At 39.3% G+C, this 21,373-nt stretch overlaps 1 protein-coding gene across 1 annotated transcript in view; it reads right to left on the reverse strand.

Annotated features, from left to right (window-relative positions):
• LOC130476296 (tyrosine-protein kinase JAK2-like) overlaps positions 1-21,373 on the reverse strand; it is a 75,666-nt gene that overhangs the window by 2,162 nt on the left and 52,131 nt on the right. Inside the window, exons 13-21 of the mRNA XM_056848219.1 lie at positions 21,240-21,367; positions 20,368-20,506; positions 18,916-19,067; positions 16,666-16,816; positions 15,633-15,769; positions 14,668-14,857; positions 10,958-11,082; positions 5,777-5,949; positions 5,467-5,584 (exon numbers count right to left, since the gene is read on the reverse strand). Coding sequence (XP_056704197.1) covers positions 5,467-5,584; positions 5,777-5,949; positions 10,958-11,082; positions 14,668-14,857; positions 15,633-15,769; positions 16,666-16,816; positions 18,916-19,067; positions 20,368-20,506; positions 21,240-21,367 — 1,313 coding nt within the window. The remainder of the gene's footprint in view (positions 1-5,466; positions 5,585-5,776; positions 5,950-10,957; positions 11,083-14,667; positions 14,858-15,632; positions 15,770-16,665; positions 16,817-18,915; positions 19,068-20,367; positions 20,507-21,239; positions 21,368-21,373) is intronic.

Consider the following 21,373-nt stretch of genomic DNA (forward strand, 5'->3'; position numbering starts at 1 on the left):
CACAGGATTCCTTGTAGCACCCCCACCCCAAGCTGTGATTTATGTCCATGACTTGGACTACAATATTTTAAACTCAATGTACTTTCTGCACATGTGCAGAAGTTCATTTATCCATTATAAGTAAATTTAGAACTGTCAGAAAAATTGTGTGTGTTAAGTGCCGTCAAGTCGCTTCCAACTCATGGTGACCCTATGAATCAATGTCTTCCAAAATGTCCTATCTTTGACAGCCTTGCTCATATCTTGCAAACTGAGGGCTGTGGCTTCCTTTATTGAGTCAATCCATCTCCTGTTGAGTCTTCCTCTTTTCCTGCTGCCCTCAACTTTTCCTAGCATGACTGTCTTTTCCAGTGACTCTTGTCTTCTCATAATGTGACCAAAATACGATAGCCTCCTTTAGTCATTTTAGCTTCTAGGGTCAGTTCAGGCTTGATTTGATCTATAACCCACTGATTTGTTTTTTTGGCAGTCCACGGTACCCGTAACACTCTCCTCCAGCACCACATTTCAAAAAAATCTACTTTCTTCCTATCAGCTTTTTTCAATGCCCAGCTTTCACACCCATACATAGCAGGGAATATGATGGCATGAATTAACTTAGTCTTGGTGGACAGTGACACATCTTTACACTTCAGAATCCTTACACTTTCAGAATCTTCATGGCTGCCCTTTCCAGTCTCAATCTCCTTCTGATTTTTTGGCTGCAGTCTCTCTTTTGCTTGATGATGGAGCCAAGGAATAGAAAGTCTTCAACGATTTCAATTTCCTCATTGTCAACCTTAAAGTTGTGTAATTCTCCTGTAGTCATTACTTTTGTCTTCTTGATGTTCAGCTGTACTACTGCTTTGGCACTTTCTCTTTTAACTTTCAGCAGTAGTCGTTTCAAGTCTTCATTATTTTCTGCCAGTAATGTAGTATCATCGGCATATCTCAAATTGTTAATGTTCCTCCCCACAATTTTCACTTCATCTTCATCTAAATCTAATCCAGATTTCCTAATGATATGTTCTGTATACAGACTGAAGAGACAGGGAGATAAACTACATCATTGTCTAACACCTTTGCCAATTGGAAACCATTTTGTTTCTCCATATTCTATCCTAACTGTGGCCTCTTGTCCAGAGTACAGGTTGTGCATCAAAACAATCAGATGTTGTGGCACACCCATTTCCTTTAAAACCAGCCATAGCTTTCACTTCACTTTGTAAAACTGTAGGTTCTTCTTCAAAAGATTATTCTTGGAAGGAAACTCTCATCCTTTCATCTCTTCTGTATAGTTCTTCAGTGTATTGTTCTCACTTTTTCTTTATTTTGTCCTGTCAGTTAATGTATTTGTCTCTACGTGTGAGTCACTGGAATGCTGCACTTAGACTTTTGATTCTGTTTCTGTCACCTTTTACTTTTGCTTCTTTGGCAATTCTAAGAGTTTCCTCAGTCATCCATCAAGGCTTTTCTTTTGGCTACAGGAATAATCTTTGCACATTTTTCTTTGATAATATCTCTAGTTTCCACTCATAGTTCTTCTGGTTTACATTCATTTGAACTCAGTAACGCAAATCTGTTCTTTGTATGGTCCTTAAACTCTTTAGGAATACTTCTTAGATTGTATTTTGGCACTATGAATGTTCTGGTGTTTTTCTTCAGCTTTATCCTTTTTGATATAAACAATTCATGATCTGTACTGCCGTCGGCTTCTGGTCTTGTTTAGCAGAGAATAGAGCTTCTCCATCTTCTGCTTCCAATTATGTAATCTACTTGATTTCTATACTGGCCGTCTGGTGATGTCCATGTATACAATCATCTATTTCGTTGACTGAAACATGTTTTGTCAGATAGGCTCTCTGTCAACCCCGGAATGAAATAAGATGGTTTCCCCCATGGACAAAATGGAGTTTTTGCACTCCGTCCCTCCCCCCGTTTACACCCGGTCTCCCTCCCAAGATCTACACCTCAATGGAGACCCGCCTGGGAAATCGCCTATCTGATACCGGGTCCCGCAAAACTATGACACAGCCCAGGAAGATCAGACAGTTAACGAACGCGTTTATTTTCTGTATGCGTTTGTTTAAGTACTTGCCGGTAGTTAAATTCTGTATTGTTTCTTTGTTTCTCAAAACTAATCTTCCCTATTGTATCTGCTCTATATATGTATCACTATCCCCCCATGCCTGTATTCTAGCCTTAAGTCTTTTACCTGCTGAAACCACTGACTTTCTGTAATAAACTTTTAACTCGCTGTACAATCTGGAGAAAAGTTATTGCCAGGAACGCATTGGATTACTGAGGCCTGACATGTTTGCAATGAACAAACTGTTGTCTTCACAGAATTCTATCAGTCGTTCTCCTGCTTCATTCCGTGCTCCTAGCCCAAATCTGCCAACAACATTTGATTCTGCTTTCCTACTTTTGCATTCCAGTCACCTATGATTATCAGCACATCTTGAACTCTGACCGTGAAAGCCTTCGACAATATCAGCACATCTTGTTTAGGTGCGTGATCAATTTCTTCCTGAACACTTGCATAAAAACTTTCAGTTTCTTCCTCATCAGCATCTGTAGTTGGGGCATAAACTGGAATGATGCTTATGCTGACAGGCTTTCCCTGAAGTCTGATTGACACTATTCGGTCACACTTTGCAGTATAGCTCCTGACTGCCTTTGCTACATCTTGGCTTACTATTAAAGCAACTCTGTTTCTTCTGTTTTTGTCATTTCCCGAGTAAAATACTTCATAATTTTCGGACAGAAAATGTCCTAATCCAGTCAACTTTAGTTCACTTATGCCCAGGATTTGAACCTTTGAAATGTTCAAATGTTGCATTTCTTTGGTTCTTGTAGGTTATCTGGGCTGTGTGACCGTGGTCTTGGTATTTTCTTTCCTGACATTTCACCAGCAGCTGTGGCAGGCATCTTCAAAGGAGTAACACTGAAGGACAGTGACTCCCAGTGTCAAGTGTGTAGGAAGAGTAATTTATAGTCAGAAGGGGGTTGGGTTTGAGCTGAGTCATTGTCCTGCAAAAAATATCAAAGGTAATGTGCTAATCATTGTCCTGTCAGTATCAAGATAATGTGCTAATGAGGGTGTGGTATGTTAATATGGAACCATTGTATCCTGAAGTGATCTGTTAACATGTGGAATCCAAAGCTAATCCGCATGGCTATTGTGGACTGTAGTCTTCGTTAGTCTGGAGGTTTTCAGGACAGGAAGCCAAGCCTTATTCATTCTTAAACTCTCTTCTTTTCTGTTAAAGTTGTGCTGATGTTTATGAATTTCAATGGCTTCTCTGTGTAATCTGACAAAATAGTTGGTAGAATTGTCCAGTCTTTCAGTGTCTTGGAATAAGACCCTGTGTCCTGTTTGTGTCAGTCCATGTTCAGCCACTGCTGCTTTCTCAGGTTGGCCAAGTCTGCAGTATCTTTCATGTTCTTTTATCCTTGTTTGTATGCTGCATTTTGTGGTCCCGATGTAAACTTGTCCACAACTGCAAGTTATATGATATACTCCTGCACAGGTGAGGGGGTCCCTTTTGTCTTTTGCTGATCGTAGCATCTGTTGTATTTTCTTGGTGGGTTTAAACACTGTTTGTAGGTTATGTTTTTTCAAAAGTTTCTCCATCCTATCAGTGACTCCTTTAATAAATGGCAATAATACCTTTCCTATGGGAGACTGTTTTTCCTGAGTTTTCTGATTTTTGTTTGGTTTAACAGCCCTTCTGATTTCATTTCTGGAATAGCCGTTTGCTAGCAGTGTGTGATTTAGATGATTAATTTCTTCCTTAAGAAACTGTGGTTCACAGATCCGTCTTGCACGGTCCATTAACGTTTTGATTATTCCTCTTTTCTGTTGGGGGGGTGGTTGGAGTTTTTGTGTAAGTAGCGATCTGTGTGAGTTGGTTTCCGGTAGACCTTGTGACTTAATTGAAAGTTTGTTTTACAGATGAAAAGGGTATCAAGAAATGGGAGTTTACCCTCAATTTCCTTTTCCATGGTAAACTGAATGTTTGGATGGATATTACTGAGATGGTTTAGAAAGTCCATTAATTTTTCTTCACCATGGCTCCAAATAGTAAATGTATCATCCATGAACCTGAACCAGACTGTAGGTTTGTAAGGTGCCGATTCTAATGCGGTCTTTTCAAAATATTCCATGTAAAAGTTTGCTATTACCGGACTGAGAGGACTTCCCATAGCTACTCCATCAATCTGTTCATAAAATTCTTTATCCCATAGAAAATAACTTGTTGTCAAACAATGGTGAAATAAGGCTATTATATCTTCCGGAAAAATCTGGTTAATCAATGAGATTGTGTCTTTCGACAATATGTTGCATTTCTTGTTTTACAATTTCAAGCTCACCCTGATTCATGCTTCTCACATTCCATGTTCCTATTATATGCATCAAACAGCCTTGGACCTTCCTTTTGCATGCATTCACATCAACCTCTGAACATCCTTTTGGTTTTAGTCCAATCACATCATTGAGAACAGCACTCGTACTTGTCCTCTGCTTTTCCCCATTAACTGATTGAGTGCCATCTGACCTGGGGGTTCCATATTCCTGCACTATATCTTTTTTTCATTTTGGATTGTTTCATCATAGGGTTTTCAAGGTAAGGGTTGGTCAAAAGTGGTTTACCATTGCCTTCTTCTGAGCAGTGCTAACCAGGGTTAGCTGCAGTGGCACTGCCATTGTCTACAAAAGATCCTCCGCCAGTGTCACCTTCCACTACTGCTGCTGCCCAGTAGTTAACCTTCAAGGATTCCTCTGACCCTATCACCATTGGAACTGCCTGTTCTCCTCTGCAGATATGGCCATTGATCTCTGAAGTGGATGGATGCATGTTCGTTTGATGTCTCAGGTGTGACCATTCTGTCTTGAGTGACTCTGCTAGGAATTTAGTCTTTTGATAGAGTCTAGCCCCCTTACAGCATTGCTCCCAGCTTCACTGACACACACAAACCCCTCACCAGGTTAAGGTGTGTGTCCAAAAGGGGGGTTAGAAAAATTACTCCATCCCAAATACAGCTGATGGGAACTTGTCCATCACCACTTCAGATTTTTGTGGGTGTATATCGAGACAGGGCTTGTCAGAGATCCTGCAAAGTATGCCCCAAACTAACACTTTCCATGATCCACCTGTTAATCTCTCCTGATGTTATCTTTTATTCCTATGCTACAAGATATAAACTAGAAAGAGAAGGAAATATATTGTTGAGGAGCCAGACTTGTTTTAAGAGGACAGTTGTGCTGCTGTGGCGTGTACATTTATTTATTATTTTTATTTATATTATTTATAGTCCAGCATTCTCACAGGAACTCAAGGTGGACTGCACAGACTAAGTTAATACAATCACAACAGGATGGGACATCCAATAAACAACGCAGTAGGATTTGGACTGTAGAAATCTCGAACCAATCGGAAATCTGAAATAGAACTGAAATAAAGCATAAGTATATATACAAACCGCTGGAGGGCTTTTGTTCTTGTCTATATATGTGAAGAGTTCATATAGAACCACACCAAAGCTCCACATATCCGAGGCCACAGAAAACTTATTGTCTGTCAGTGATTCTGGAGCATACCTATATTGCAAGGGGGAGAAAATGGGAGACAGAATATGAAATTCATAAAAAGCTGCATGGAAAAGCATTATATTTCCAAACAGAATCAGGGACTTTTCAACCCTCATTCAATAGACCAAAACTGTCATGCAAAATGACACTGTTGTTTCCTCTATCAGTTAGCTTAGATTCAAGCAGCAAACAGAAACTTACCAAAATATAGGGCTCTCGCCTGGCTCCTTAACTTTGTAGTACTCTTTGTCCTGGGGCAAAACTTTTGTCAAGCCAAAATCTCCAATTTTAACTCTGTTCTCGTTCTCCACCAAGATGTTCCGTGTTGCGAGATCTCTGTGGACATATCTTTTTATGCCCAGATACTCCATTCCCTGTACATAAACACAGTGTTGTTAACTGATTTGATACATATGAATCAGAGAGAGGGAAGATACTAACAAGCCATTTAACCCATTGTCTGGACAAAGGTCTGATGTGACTCAGGTTTCCATGTTCCTTGCTGAAACTGCTTTTGCCTTTAGTAACAAAAGGAAAACACAAAAAGGAAAACACAGCAACAGTAGATCCTCATGGTTCCCCTGAATGCTGCTTCATACAGTTTGGCCCTGACAGCTCCCTTTTTCTGTCCTTTGAACCAAAATGCTTAACGAGAGGCGGTTATTAACGTTCCTAGGACAAAAAGTAACACTTTGCTGTTAGAACCAAACTATGCACATTTACTTTGGAGTAAGTCTCACTGAACTGAGTTGGACTTGTTTCCAAATAATAATGCTTGGGACTAGGGTGCAGGGCTGGACTGCCAACTGAGAAAATCCAGAAAAAAAGCCTAGCCTGCTTCTGTGCCTTTAACAGGACTCTGATTTTTGGAAATCAGTAAAGTTTTTTGTGCTATTGAGATAAGTAACATATTAATTTTTACAGATTAAGGAAAAAACATAGAAGGTATCAGGCAGCAACATTCCCAAATTTGGACATATCTACTTAATTTTGACCGAATCACCACTAGATGTCACCACTAGATTTGCTGCTAGGAGATGGGGCCAAAATTTTCTCAACAGCTAGCATTCTGACACAGAAAATAGCCCCTCTGATAATCTGCGAGAAAACTGGTACAAGCAATTTTTCAGATGGTATATCACACCAATGGATATTAAAAAGATAGATAAAACATATGATTGCCGCAGCTGGAAATGCAAAGATAAAGACGCAACTTATTTTCATCTGTGGTGGACTTGCAAAAAGATTAGGAAATTTTGGATACAGATTCATCAAGAAATGCAGGGCTAGGGTGCAGGGCTGGACTGCCAACTGAGAAAATCCAGAAAAAAAGCCTAGCCTGCTTCTGTGCCTTTAACAGGACTCTGATATTTGGAAATCAGTAAAGTTTTTTGTGCTATTGAGATAAGTATCAAATTTCAAATTTCCAATGAATCCAGAAATTATGTTACTGGGGATGGCACCAGAGAACCTGGAAAATAATCATAGAGAACTTTTTTGATATCTGACGACTGCAGCAAAGATAGTACTGGCAGCATCATGGAAACAAGAGACTGTTCCGGATTTAGAAAAGCAGCAACAAAAAATGGAAGAATATGCGGTGATGGCCAGACTAACTAACATCTTGAAAGAAAGAATGATTGAAGACTCATTGAAGAAATGGGAATGTTATTTTGAATATGCTAACTGGAAACTGTAGAATAAAAATTTAATGGAGATAGAAAATATTAGTCATATATCTTGAATAAGTTGTAAATAAAGATAATTTTTTTGAGTTCAGCAATGTTTAAGTAAATATAATAACTGTACAATGTTCATAAAAACTAATAACCTGAAGTAAGCACAAATTGTATGAATTGAAGTGTTTGTATATGTTTATCTTTGCTTTTGAAAATGTTAATAAAATATCTTTAAAAAAAGAAAAGAAAATAGCCCCTCTGATAGATACTCTGTGGAAGGTTTAGTTCTGGAAGGTCAGGGGAAGAAGACTCAATTTGTTTATACAATTCTGTATTTCCATTCATATCCCACACTGGGAAACTGATGTTCTTTGTCAGTTCTTTGCCTTATTATACCATGTTTCAGCTAGGAACAGAAATAATTTCCTGATTGACACCAATGATAAACACTAAAGGATTTATCATTTCATTAGATCTCTTTTTCAAAAATATGTAACATACATCAAAACAAGCAGGAAACTGAACCTTTATTGGACACTAAGCAGTCTCTTTTACCCTCATTCTGCCTGCCCCTTCATCCCTCCCTCCAACAGATCTATCCAACAGCCAGGTCCATAATGTACATTGTCAGGGAGAAGATGGGATGACCAACCAACAGGGTAAAGCCACAGCAAGCTGCTTGCTGCTGACATACTCCATATTTTCAAGACTACCAGCTCATCTTTCAAAATGCAAGATGCCCCATCAAGCTGCCCAGCAGGAAACTTACTTGCTGTTTTGCCAGAAGCAACACGTCCTCAGGATAGACTGGCCACCCCTAAATACACTTTGCTACTGTAGGCTCCAAAGGACAGCTCCACTACTTTATTGCCCATCAAAAACTTTTGGATGTATGCCTTCTGGACCTGATGATTTGTTATTTTTTTATTTATCAATTAGCTCTAGAAATACTTCTTTGGATACCTCTATTTGACTCAATTCTTCCCACGTTCTCTGAGGAATTCTGCTCAGAGGTAGGTATCTGTCCAACATTTTTCACAGTGAAGACAGACGCAAAGAATTTGCTTCACTTATCCACAATTTCCCTTTCTCCACTCACTAATCCCCTTACAGGTTGGTCATGTAATGGTCCAATAACTTCCCTTCATGGTTTCTTGCTTCTGATGAATTTAAATAAGTTGTTTGTTCTTCTAGCAACAGGCACTTCAAATTCTTTTTTTGCTTGCCTTACCTGTAACTTGCATTCATTTACCCGAGTTTTGCCCCCTTAAATCTTTCCTATTTGAGCTAGACTCCCATTTTCTAAAGAAGGCCTACCCTTCCTAATTAACAGTATACATTATAGCTGAGCTTTTACTATTGTGGTTTTAAATAGTCTCCAAGCATCATGAAGAGTTTGACCCTCCTCTTCAATTTCATTTTGAATGAATCTATCATTGAAAAGCTGCCCCTTTTTAAAAAAATAATTTTTATTATTTTTCTGAAACAAGTTAACATATACATTTCTACATTTATTAAAAACCATCAAAAAAAATTTGTTGTTATTGAAAGTATATATAATATATAGGTAAAAAGAAAAAGAACAAAAAAATAAACAGGACTTCCCCTACATCTCCCTCCATCCATTAATAAACCTGTATACTCTTTGGTATCAACAATTCTAATCCTAATATTTTTAATTACATTAATTAAACTAAATCTCATACAGTTTTAAAGATATAACATTGAATATAATCATTACAAAATAATTAATACTAACACAGAAAAAAAGTTAATAAATCTCATTAATAGTAAATGGATTAGATCAATAAGTAACAATTATCCACTACTTTATAAAATAGTTTCTCTGTAAACCCTCCATGTCTCCCAACACCTATTCATTATAGATTGTCTTTCTAATGTATTAATATAGTAAATTATACCATTATTACCAAAATCAAACCTTTTAACCAGTTCCTTGTCTATTTAAAAAAAAAACCTAGACTCCTTTAGCCAGTCCTTTTGTCCGGAATTTCCAGCGTCTTCCACTTTTCCTCATTTACACCAAACACCGAAGGGCATCCTTGGATATTGTTGGTAAAGTTTCCCCTGCAAGCATAGAGTTCTCATAGTAAACCTCAATTCCAAAATCGTAAAAATAGATCCCAGTAGCTCCAGTCTTTCCACTCTTCAAGTCCTTCAAGCTAGTATCAAAGAATTCTTCAGGCAAATTGTAAAGACAAAAATCAAAGTCTCTCACGTTCATATCCATCGTAAGCAGCTGGTCTGTTGCAATTTTTGGTTGAGAGGATGCAGTGTCTAGTTGTTTATCCTGGCTCTCCACTTCCTTTATGGGGATTTTCTGATCTTCAGCCGTCTTTTCAATTGGAGAATCCACTGCTTCCACGTCTGACTTCGTTGTAGTAGCTTGGTCCTTTATGTCTTTAATTACATCCAGAATAGTATCCAGTTTTTGATTAATAGTTTGATATAGGGTGTTTGTCATGGCAAGTAGTTGATCCATCTGTTTAATTGCATGTTCCATGCTTGCTGCTTTTAAGGGTTTTGTTGAAACTTAGTTGGTAAAGTCCAGACAAATACACCAAAAAATAAAAAAGTTTGTAGGTAATTTAACAGGATTCTTGTGTTGTGGGTAGTACTTTAATAGTAGAATACCATCAAGTTGGAAACACTAGTATAGAGCTGCTGCAGAAAACAGGATATACCCAAAAGGTTGCAGGACTGTGGACCTTCCGTTGCCTCCTCTTGTCCAGGAACTTGGGAATTATTTGCCAGTTACACAAGAGAGCCACACTTCCGGTCTCACGATATGATACTCTCGCGATGGCATTAGCTGAAGAAGGAAAGACGACACCTAAGGAGGGGGGGGATTCTTCCTCCCTCCCCTTTCAGCGTCGAAGTATCTGATTGGTAGTTGTAACGTCTTTCAAAAAATCCTGTTTGTTATGTCTACCCACTGATCAGATTGATAGGATTCCTGCCGATTTATCTGATTTTTTTTGTTTTCTAAGTCATTTATACATCAGGTGGGGAGGCACGGATTTAATAGATGTATTTGGCAATCCTTCAGAACCTCCAGATCCAGGTAAAACAAAAGAGTTTTTGTAACTTACTCAGATTTTAGAAGAGTAGGTATTCTTGCTTCCATGTAGTTGCTTAGTTGGTAATAGGTAGAGGAGATCTGAGCCTGATTTCAAAGAAACGTTTGTGGCATTGTATTTTCCCTCAATGCCGGCGGGACCGCGCCCAATTCCCCGAGAGTCTTCCTCTCTCAGAAAAATGGGGGTCAGACCGCTCTTCAAGGCTGCAGGAGAGTTCCTGATTCCCGGTCCACTATTTAAGAGCCGGGTAGGGGTCCAGGGTGCACCCCAAATTTGAATGTTTCTTGGGTCACTCGGGAGCTCCCGAGGAATGTGGCGCTCAGATCAGCGTCTCTAGCGGAAGTCCGAAAAGCTGCCTCTTTTGAAGCTTAACACAGCTGTGTTGGACTTCCCAGGTAGCTTACTGTTAACATGTAGGTTGAATTTGATAGAAATGAATGGCAAAGCTATTGCTGATAATGCAAATTAATTTAGGCTTTAGATTGTAAGCTGTCTTGAACCACAAGAAACGGCAGGATATAAATGTTTTAATAAATAAAAACCAACATACATTCCACAGTGAAAAGCCCTGACAAACACACGACGTCTGCGGAATTTATTACCTTGCATATCTGTGAGGCATACTGCAGGAGTTTCTTATGATCCAGTCTGTCTTTATGTTTCTGGATGTAGTCACGTAAACTTCCATAAGGTAAATATTCCATTATCAACTTCAGGTTTCTCCGACCTTTAAAATATATTTTTTTAACATGTCAAACACTCACTTTAAATATTTCTAAAAGAAAATATTTAAAAGTTATGATTTGTAGGGATTCCTTCATATGAAAGCTTTGGCATTCATCCACAGAGCAACAACAAATCAAAAACTGACATGATTATTATTAATAAAAGGTGAGTATTCTACTACTGTATTTCAACAAATTCTCACAATCTATTGGTTTGTCAGTTGGCCAGTAAGCACATATCCTGATTCATGTCAAATAATGAGGCCAGAAGGGCCAAATGCAATTTCATGCTCCCAGATTAACACAAACAACACTAACAGTGCAATCCTAAGAAGATCTACCATATAACTTTACTTACTTACTATAGGTGTCAACAGGCTTAAATGAGAGTAACTTTGCATAGTACTGTGCTATGTGTTATGTGCCATCAGGTCACTTCCAACTTATGATGACCCTACAAATTGATGACCTCCAAAACATCCTATTATTAACAGCCCTGTTCAGATCTTGCAAACTGAAAGCTGAGGCTTTCTTTATTGAGTCAGTCCATTTTATGTTGGATCTTCTTCTTTTTCTACTGCCTTCAACTTTTCCTAGCATTATTCTATTTCCTGTGAAACTTTTCTTTTCATGATGTGATGGTAGCCTTGGTTTAGTCATTTTAGCTTCCAGGGAGAATTTGGGCTTGATTTGATCTAGAATCCATGTCTTTTTTGATGGACCGCAGTATTGGTAAAACTCTCCTCCAACACATTTGAAACGATTTTCTTCCAGTCATCTTTCACATCCATATGTAGTAATGAGAAATACCATAGTATGAATTATCTTGATCTTGGTCTCCAGCAACAGTTCCTTCCACTTCAAGATCTTTTCTAGTTCCTTAATGGTTGCCCTTCCCAGTCTTAGAGCGCAATCCTGAAGGGGAGGTAGATCTGCAGTGGCCAGGAGTGGTGGAACAGCACCACCTCCTCAGAGGCTTCCTGGCTGCTGTGGAGCCTAAAAAAAATATTTTTTAAATAAAAAACGGGGGGAAAGGGGGAAATGCCCCATTGAAAACAGTGTGGCTATGCCACCAAAAAAGGTGGCACAGTCCCACTGCCACTCAAGGGGACGTTCACGGGGCAAAAGGGCTGTGGAAGCTGCCTAAAGGCAGCTCCACCGCAGGAACACCCTGCAAACGCCCCCCACCCCATGCTGGCGAGGGCTTTCCCTTATGGGAAAGCCATGCCAGCATGGCTGTACCAGTGGCGGGGGCCAGTGGTGACCGGACGGCAATGTGTTTGCCCCCACATTGGCGTAGATGCCACCTTATTCTATGAGAAGGTGGCGCCGGCACAGGGTCATGCTGGCTCCAAAGAAGCTTCAAGAATGGGCTGTTCGTCACCTCCTGAATTCTTGGGTGCAGTCTCCCTTTTGGTTGATAACTGAACCAAGGAATAGAAACTCTTTAACAATTTCAATGTCTTCACTGTCAATTGAGTAATTCCTCAGTAGTCATTACTTTTGCCTTCTTGATGTTCAGCTGTAATCTTTCTCCTTTACATCAGCAGTCGTTTCAAGTATTTACTGTTTTCTGCCAGACATCTGTGTATCACAAATTGTTAATGTTCCTTCCACTTATGTACTTTTAAACTATCTGCCTATCTCTTGGATGCTAACCAATGGTCAACAAAAATGGACCCTCCGTGATTTTACTACAGTTAAAAGACTCATATTACAACAGTAGAGAGATAAATGCCTATCTCTAGCTTTGGATTCCACATGTTAAGAGATCCTTCAGGATACAATGGTTCCATATTAACATACCACACCCTCATTAGCACATTATCTTGATTCTGACAGGACAATGATTAGCACATTACCTTTGATACTTTTTGCAGGATAATGACTCAGCTCAAACCCAACCCCTTTCTGACTATATATTACTCTTCCTACACACTTGACACTGAGAGACACTGTCCTTCAGTGTTACTCCTCTGAAGATGCCTGCCACAGCTGTTGGCGAAACGTCAGGAAAGAAAATATCAAGACCACGGTCACATAGCCCGGATAACCTACCAGAACCAATGAACTCTGACCGCGAAAGCCTTTGACAACTATCAAATTTTTTGCATTCGCATTTTCTCTTTTTATTTTCCAAAGAACCGCGTTACTCTTCTCCAGCATTCCACCTACGCGCATGCCCATTTTCTTCCAGCTTTGACCTGCCTTCAGAAGAACTACTGCGCATGACTTGATCCTGCCTCGTCGCTCTGCGCATGTCCACTGTGCGTTTCTCCGGCTGCACTTGCCAACTTTGGAATTATAACTTGGGATTCGTTTAATTTATTATTTCACTTCAGTTAGCTGTCGTTAACATTGCTCGCCTGTATTCCCTTGGTACCGAGTATTTGTACTTTTGTGGTAGTGTGTTGTATACACCTTGCTTAGAATATACTTTTGTAATTTGCTAATTTCGGAGCTAGTGCTGTCTTTTTCTTATTGACTAGTCATCCTTACAGCGCTGTTTGTTTATTGTATATGCATCTTGCACCAGGGCTAGGGGAATGGAATACAAACTATTGAAATTCTGTATGCTCCAGAAACAAAGCAACTGGAAGTTGAAAGAACAGGCAAGTAATAGCACATCAATTTCTCCCCAGTCTGGATTTTAATTATATAGGAGGAAAGATGAAGAATAAGTTATACTGCCATTTTGTTCCACTGATCATTTCCCACATTTGTAATGCTCAGAGCTGTGACAATACTGCTAAGTGTAACAATCACAAAAATAGAGTTCTTAAAAAATCATTTTGTCTTAAAAGTTTGGATAGAAAAGAAAAAGATCCCATACAGATCTCCACTAGGAATGGCGTAGGATGCAGCATGGGGGTCTGCAGTGGAAGATGAAACATTCAGAATTTACTCCCCATGCTTGCACTTCCACTGGTAGGAAAAAGGGAGTTTAGATCCAACCCATTAGAAGGGTACGTATGGTTATTTTCCTTTACACTGAACACATCCATTGATTCAAGCCATGACAAGTGGAAATTTGTGTTGCTATTAGTAGTAGATAAAAGCTGAATAATTAAAATACATATTTAAAGTAAGTGGGACAGACAGTGAGAGCATGCCGGTGTGGTGCAGCGATTACCGTGTTAGCCTAGGATCTGGAAGACCCACATTTGAGACCCCACTCTGCCATGGAGGCTTGCTGGGTGACCTTGGGCCAGTCACACAATCTCAGCCTAACCCACCTCACAGCATTGTTGTGAAGGGGAGGAGAATGATGTAAGCCACTTTGGGTCCCCACTGGGGGAAAAGGTGGGGTACAAATGAAATAAAATAATAATAACTTGGTTAATCACTTTGGGAATTATATGAGGTATAAAATACAAGTTTCACAGACTTCTACTGTGATAAAACTTGTTTTAAAAAAAAAAGTGGAAATCTGTGAAATTTAAATTTGTATACCAACTGTAATATACGAAACGACTGCCTATGTTCTGACATTGGCATTTACTGATTCATGCTAACAGTATACATTTTATAAATATGAAAGGATTGTTCGCTTTATCAAGAATATTAACCAAGGACATGCAGATTACCAGCGCTATAGCAGACTCCTTTGTACTTGACAATGTTGTCATGTTGCAGGGATTTGAGAATTTCAATTTCTCTTTCAAAGTCCCGCAGATGTTCTTCTGTGCTGTGCTGCAGCTTTTTAACAGCCACCACCTCCCCAGTATTGTCCTGCAGTGGGTCATATCGACACATCTCCACACTGCCAAAATTACCCTGCAAAGCAAATTAACACACATTTCTACCAAGAATGTAACATGCATAACACTTGATAGGTTGTTTCCCTAGAACCAGTGATCAACTACTAGTAATTGCGGCCATTCATCCAAACACAGGCCATTCAGCCTCCTGTTTCTGCAGTCCTAAGGACTGCACATCACTCTAGCACTCTTAATGAATACAAAAAGCACTACACTTGTTAGGATTTTAAGTCATCCAATAAACCCAAACTAACCTGACGACCAGCCGGCACAGCTCATAGGAACACAATGCATATTTAAGTGCAAGAAAAGCAAAATGCACATTAAAATGGAGCCAGGAAAAGGACAGGCACTGAAATGCAAACACACTCTAAGGCACTCAAGCCAAAGTCTCACAATAAAAAGAACGGATTCTTGTAAAGCAGACTCGGGAAAGGTTTTGAGCATCCAGGGCTGCAGACTAGGCAGATCTGAAAATGCAATGATGGTAAGATGTACAACATGTGCTTAATTATCAGAGTTAGAATAGGCAAGTTAAAAAGCCGTCACATTCTTCCCATTAAGTCAACTCTTCCAAATCACACTGTGATGATGAGCCAGTTATGCATGCAGTTATCTAATTCCCACAGATTCAACGTGGATCAGTGTGACCATAGGGCATTGTTTGGGTTGCTGGGTATTCCTCGCATGGCCCAGGTGCCCCATCCTGTCTTGTAGCCCTCCAATGTCCATGGCCCCAATAGCCTTTGGTGCTGCGTGCCCTTGCAAGGCTGCGCAACTAAGCTTCCTACCTTGCCAAGCTGCTGTAAGAACTTGAGGTGTCTCTCTTCAAAATGGGTTGGATCCCTGCTTGCAAAAGCCCCAGAAAATCCAAGCGCACCAGTTCTCATATTTGGCAACATGTCATTTTCCGTCAATAGTTCATAATCTTGGGGAAAACATAAAAACAGAAAGATAAAAAAATACTATTCAGCTAGTTTCTCCATAATATCTAATCAACATATTGATGGTAACAGCAGACAGATCAATTTGCTTTCACCATTAAAAGAAATGATCATATGAATGCAGTATACTAGCTTTCTGTCCTAATGTCCTAACAACAGCAGCAACCTAGTACATTTCAGAAGTTCCATTACAAGGCTGCTTCACTTATTATGTTTATGAGCGCACACAAAATTTGAGATAAAGATGTAATTTATGCATACTACAAAGATGTGTTCGCAAACACATGTATCACATAACAAGTAAATGGGCTGGGGAGACAGGGCTGGCATGTACCCCAATGAAAACAATGAGAAGGGGAGTCTTGGTGGCACTGCCACTGTAGTTTAAGGGCTATATATTTGCCATCTGAATTTTCTTTGGGTGAATGGGGAACACCCCATTCAACCATCACGAACTAGTGAGAACCTTTAACATTTTGGGCAAAACTGTGGAATAAACACAGGTAGGAAATGAAAATTTATATAAGAAAGTTTAGAGTCTTGCAGAAAACAGTTCAAAGAGCAATAACTTAGCATTTAAAGAGCACTTTATATAGTATTAATAAAGCACTTCACATAAAATATAGTCTTTCCAACTGCCCTGTAAACAAGGTCATAATTGTTATCTTACAGCAGATCTGAACCAGGAACTTCCTGATTCAAAGTATGGGCTCTTAGCTTACTGCTACACCACCCCTCTGAATAGGCAGTTAAGTTGAATGGCTACTAAATGACATCTCCTCCATGGTAACCCTTCACCTAGACAACAGAATGCATTTTTATAGCAGACTGAGAAACAGACAACCAAGCAAACCTTGCAACCTTTTCTCTGTTAACGTACCTGGAGTGAACAAACTGTTAAGATCACGTATAATTGCTCTGAATGAAGGCCTGAAGTCTGGTTCATAATCCATACAGTTATTTATTAGATTGGCCAGTTCTGTCCAATTTGGAGCAGGAAGCTGGTGCCTGTCTTCATAAAACTGTAGTTTCTAGAATTCAAGATGGTTTAAGGATTATTAAAAAATACCTTTAGAAAAAATTCTGAGCAGCTTTGGAACAAAATACAATATGCTTTCAACAACAGGAGATGGATGAGGGATTTTGTTAAGCCTTTGACTGAGACACTGCAAGCAACAAGTATGGCACAGCAGTGGATGCTCTGCCTCTTCTCCAAACCAACTCAATCTGCATGTTTCTTGCAAGTCAATGAGGTCTACACAGAAACTTTTCAGAAGAGCCTCCTGTATTGGGGAAGATTCCTTGCATTGAAAGGAAGTCCCACTGTTAGCAGAACAGATCTGTGGGATCTAACCTAGTAAAACCTTTGAATAAATCCCAATTCAGCCTCTTCACACTGGAGTCCCCCTTTGAAGGTTTTTTGTTGAAGAATTGTGACTTTCAGGTCATAAACAGAATGCTCCAGTAGACTGAGAGGTTCTCCCACTGGTTTCTGAATATTGTGGTTTTTAATGTCAGATTTGTATCCATTTATATTTTTAAGTAGGGCCTCGCTGTTTGTCCTATGTAGAGATCAAAAACACATTGTACATCATGCGCTGGACTGGTTGGAGCTATAGGTGACAACCAGTAGCGTTCTGTGATCTATTTTGGGCCTGTCTTGTAAAAAGTTGTTTTGGGGTATCGGTCTACTGTATTGATCCATTCCTTCACTGCACTGGGTGGACACTTTAACTCCAAGAGTATCTGCTGTAAATCTTTCAGGTATAAGCCCACATTCCAGAAACAGAAATAAACACTGTTGTAACATAGTGCTTAGCTGTAGATAATAGGCTGTGTGATTTGCTCAAGATGGTAGTGGTTGGTGGGCTTTTGAAAAAAGGAGGTTCTTATGGGTCCATGACATGTATGGAAGTATCCAGAAAACAGACATGTGGTATGGGCTGATCTAGGCCCAGGTTGTTGGTGCGGTGAAAGCTGTTGAGTTCTGGTGGAATCTTGAGAGCATCCTTCCCATATGTCCAGATGATGAAAATGTCATTGATAAATTTTAAGTACAGGAGGTTTTAGTAGATAGGAGCTGAGGAAGCACTGCTGTAAGTCAGCTATGAATAGGTTAGTGTACTGTGAAGCCACACGTGTACCCATGGTTGTGCCACTACCCTGAAGGTACAAGCTGCTGCCAAAGCTGGAGTAATCATGGATGAGGGAAAGGAGGCAAAGCCTGGTATATCTGTATGTTAAATAATTACATCTCACTCTGTACTTCCTGCATTTCATGATCCCTTGACCCTGCTGTTGTAAAAGGAATGCAAAGTGGGAATCTACCCAGTGTCTGAAGAAATGGGCTTGAGTCAATCAGAACTTATGCTGGAATACACTTTGTTAGTCTACAATATGCCACAAGATTCCTGTCGATATTTTCTTCCTGGTTCTAGTCGCCTGGAGAGTTTAAGTTAGAATTTTTAGATTAGAGATTTTGCTTGATGTTTATTGCCCTCATGATAGCAAAAGAAAAAAGCCAAGCAAAATTGAACTAATTATAGAAACCTATTGCAAGTCTCAGAAATAAGAAGGGGAAAAAAGAGATGCATACCAAATTATGTTTCAAATTCATTTTGCCCAACTTGGTCTTTTGATACATGGCAGCAAAAGATGAACCCTGGTGTTTCTACCACAGATCAACTGTCTCTCTTCCAAGATTTATTAGATCAACAGTTTGAAGGCAGGGGACTGCTGACAATTTTTATTCCTTATAAAACACTTAGTATACTTTAAAAATGACAATTATTAGGATGATGCAGTTGGACAAGGCTACAACTCCACCCAACTGCAGCTTCTGCTAGCCTTTTTAATTTTTCCTGAAATATAAATGTCCATTACAGGAAAAAAAAGTTGATCTGTGACGAAAAGCATGGAAACTTGTTAAATGGCTCCAGTTGCATCTGATTGGGAAAGTGTAGGAAGGAGTGGAACATTACATCTCTAGCTGGCCAAGAATCCTTTCCTGAAAATTAAGCCTGGTGAAGGTCAGAAGCAAATGACGAAACTGCAAACTGCATGCTACTGCATCAGTAAGATCACTGCAAATATTGCAAGATCAAAATGTTAAACTCCACATTGCTCTTACTCTCTGAGAATCCAGTGCATTAAGAGGCTTGTCTCCCCCACTGCAGATTTCCCACAGAGTGGTCCCAAAACTCCATTTATCTGTCGCCAAACTCAGCTGTTTGGGGTTTTCTATGCATTCAGGCGGAACCCAGGGTATTCTCTCAAGAAGAACTAGATAATTGGGAAGACAAACAAGATTACTCATTATTGAGAATAAATTCTTCACTACCGTATTTTGACAACGGTGGGTTATATGTAAATAAATAAAAACTTTTAAGTTACAAAAAGAATAATTGTGACCTATAGAAAGCAATTCACAAATGCTCACATATAACATAGCCCTAAGCACACAAAGGCTTTCAATTCTATTTTGTAGGGGAAAATGTTCTGCAGATGCACAAGGACTCCCCATTACATAAAGAAAAAATTCTTCTGACTATAGCAAAGAACATGGAATCTCTTTGACCATGGAGTGCAATGTACTGGATTATGGCCAAAGTACTGATTCTATGTTGTTACTTCCTCTGAGTGACTCTCACTAATTCTAAAAACAAAGAAGCACATTAGGAGACTGCGAGCATAAAATTTTTTCCAGGAGCCTTGGTGACTGGGATAGACAGTTTTTCAAAACCATTCCGAATATTTCATATTAAGCTATGTTGGAAACTGCTTGTCTTCTACAGCATTCTCTTCTCCATTCTCTGCCCAAGGACATTTGTTCAGCATAGCAGAAGCTATCTCACTTTAATGCATTTATCCTGAAGTTGTGTTTTTAAGACTGAAGGGAGAATTAAGTAGCCCAGCTTTTAATGCCAGGTTTTAGAATCTGCCATCTATACCATCAGATTTGTGCAGACTGTTAAAATAAAAAAGGAGGCAAAGAAGAAAGATGCATTGGCCTGATTAGAAGGGTATATGCTGTTTGAAATCCCAGTCTTGGGAAATCAACAGAAATATTATAGATGAATAGAGACCAGATGTTACCTTGTGTAACTAAAGGTTTCAAAGTGTGTCTTGTTAATGAGACAAATATATTTGTCTAAGGCAGGCCAAATTAGTAATTTTTGTATATGTGCATGTGTGTGATTAACAGGCTGGAAAGCAAGTCCAACAGTTCAAGAGTATGAGCGTTGGATTTGGATCAAGAGTCACTTGGATCATTTTGAAGCCCTTGGCACATTAATCTCTTGTGCTACTGTTGCTGCTGCCCAATTCTTTCAACATGCATAGGCTTAGATGCATCTATTTGGAACTTTAGTACAATTTCCAGTACTTAGAAAATTTTGATGTTCTAAAAATCAATTGTGCAAGTTTATGCTGCCAAGCTTATTCTATTATTTATTTTAGGGCTTCCCAAACAGTGCAGCTGACTGTAATAAAAAATCAGAACAATAAGAAAATTCAGATAATCACATACTGACATTTTTAAGGCAGCAAGTTAACCACTGAAATGGTAGAATCAGAGACTTACTGTCTTTTGGCAACACTGTACTGCTGATACCAGGATCACTAAGCTTGATAAAAGGAAGGTTCCCCACCTTCCTATCTTCTTCTCTGATAAGCAAAATATTTTTTGCACATACGTTCCCATGAACAAGGTTTTTATCTTCCTGGAAAATACAAATAGTGCAGTTTAATTTTCCCCCTCCAACACAAATCATTTACCATTTCCAGCTTCTGTAACACTATGAAAATAATGTCAGACACTAAAGCATGGAACATTTTCTAGCGGAAACAAATTCCCAAGAGTGGTCAGGTATAAATGAGAACACCATGGCTGGAAAGTCAGAGGATTCCACTGTGCACACTGAGCCAAGCAGGGTCTGCCTACTGTTTGCAGGACACGTCTCATATACCATCCAGAGTCAGCATTTGCTCCTACGGAGCAATGCCTTGATTCTATGTTAAAGTCCCACAATTACAGGCTACAAATAGCATGAAAGCTCATGAACAAATCTGCTTGCAATTGGCAGATAATTTACATTGCATGCATTCCCCACAGATGAAGTTCAAATCTTGGATATCTTCGTATTTTAAAATAACCATGACAAGAACAAAGTATACCTCCCTCCAAGAAACAAGGGACATTTCCGACACACGTCCAACAGCAACTCAAATATTTTCTCAACATGCCACTAGATACCAGATAGGTTTTTCCTATTCTGAAAATCAGTTTCATTAAAATGGTCTGCATTCTACAAATCAGAATTTGTGAAGACCATATAAGCAAGAATGTTAAATCTTTACTATAGGAAAGCCACTTATAGGAGTGGGAGGGGCCACTTACACAAAACAACTCAAGCTGCTTGCTTTGGAATTACACCAAGACAGTTAGCTACTTACCAGAAAGTGCATGGCCATTGCAAGCTGCTTGGCAACTTCCAGTTTCCACAAGATGTTTATAGAATTTTTATTCTTCTTCAAATAGGTGTCCAATGATCCAAACTTTACAAACTCCTGTACAAGAATATCTGATG

This window comes from Euleptes europaea, chromosome 4 (genome assembly GCF_029931775.1).
Source record: "Euleptes europaea isolate rEulEur1 chromosome 4, rEulEur1.hap1, whole genome shotgun sequence".
Classification (NCBI taxonomy): domain Eukaryota; kingdom Metazoa; phylum Chordata; class Lepidosauria; order Squamata; family Sphaerodactylidae; genus Euleptes; species Euleptes europaea.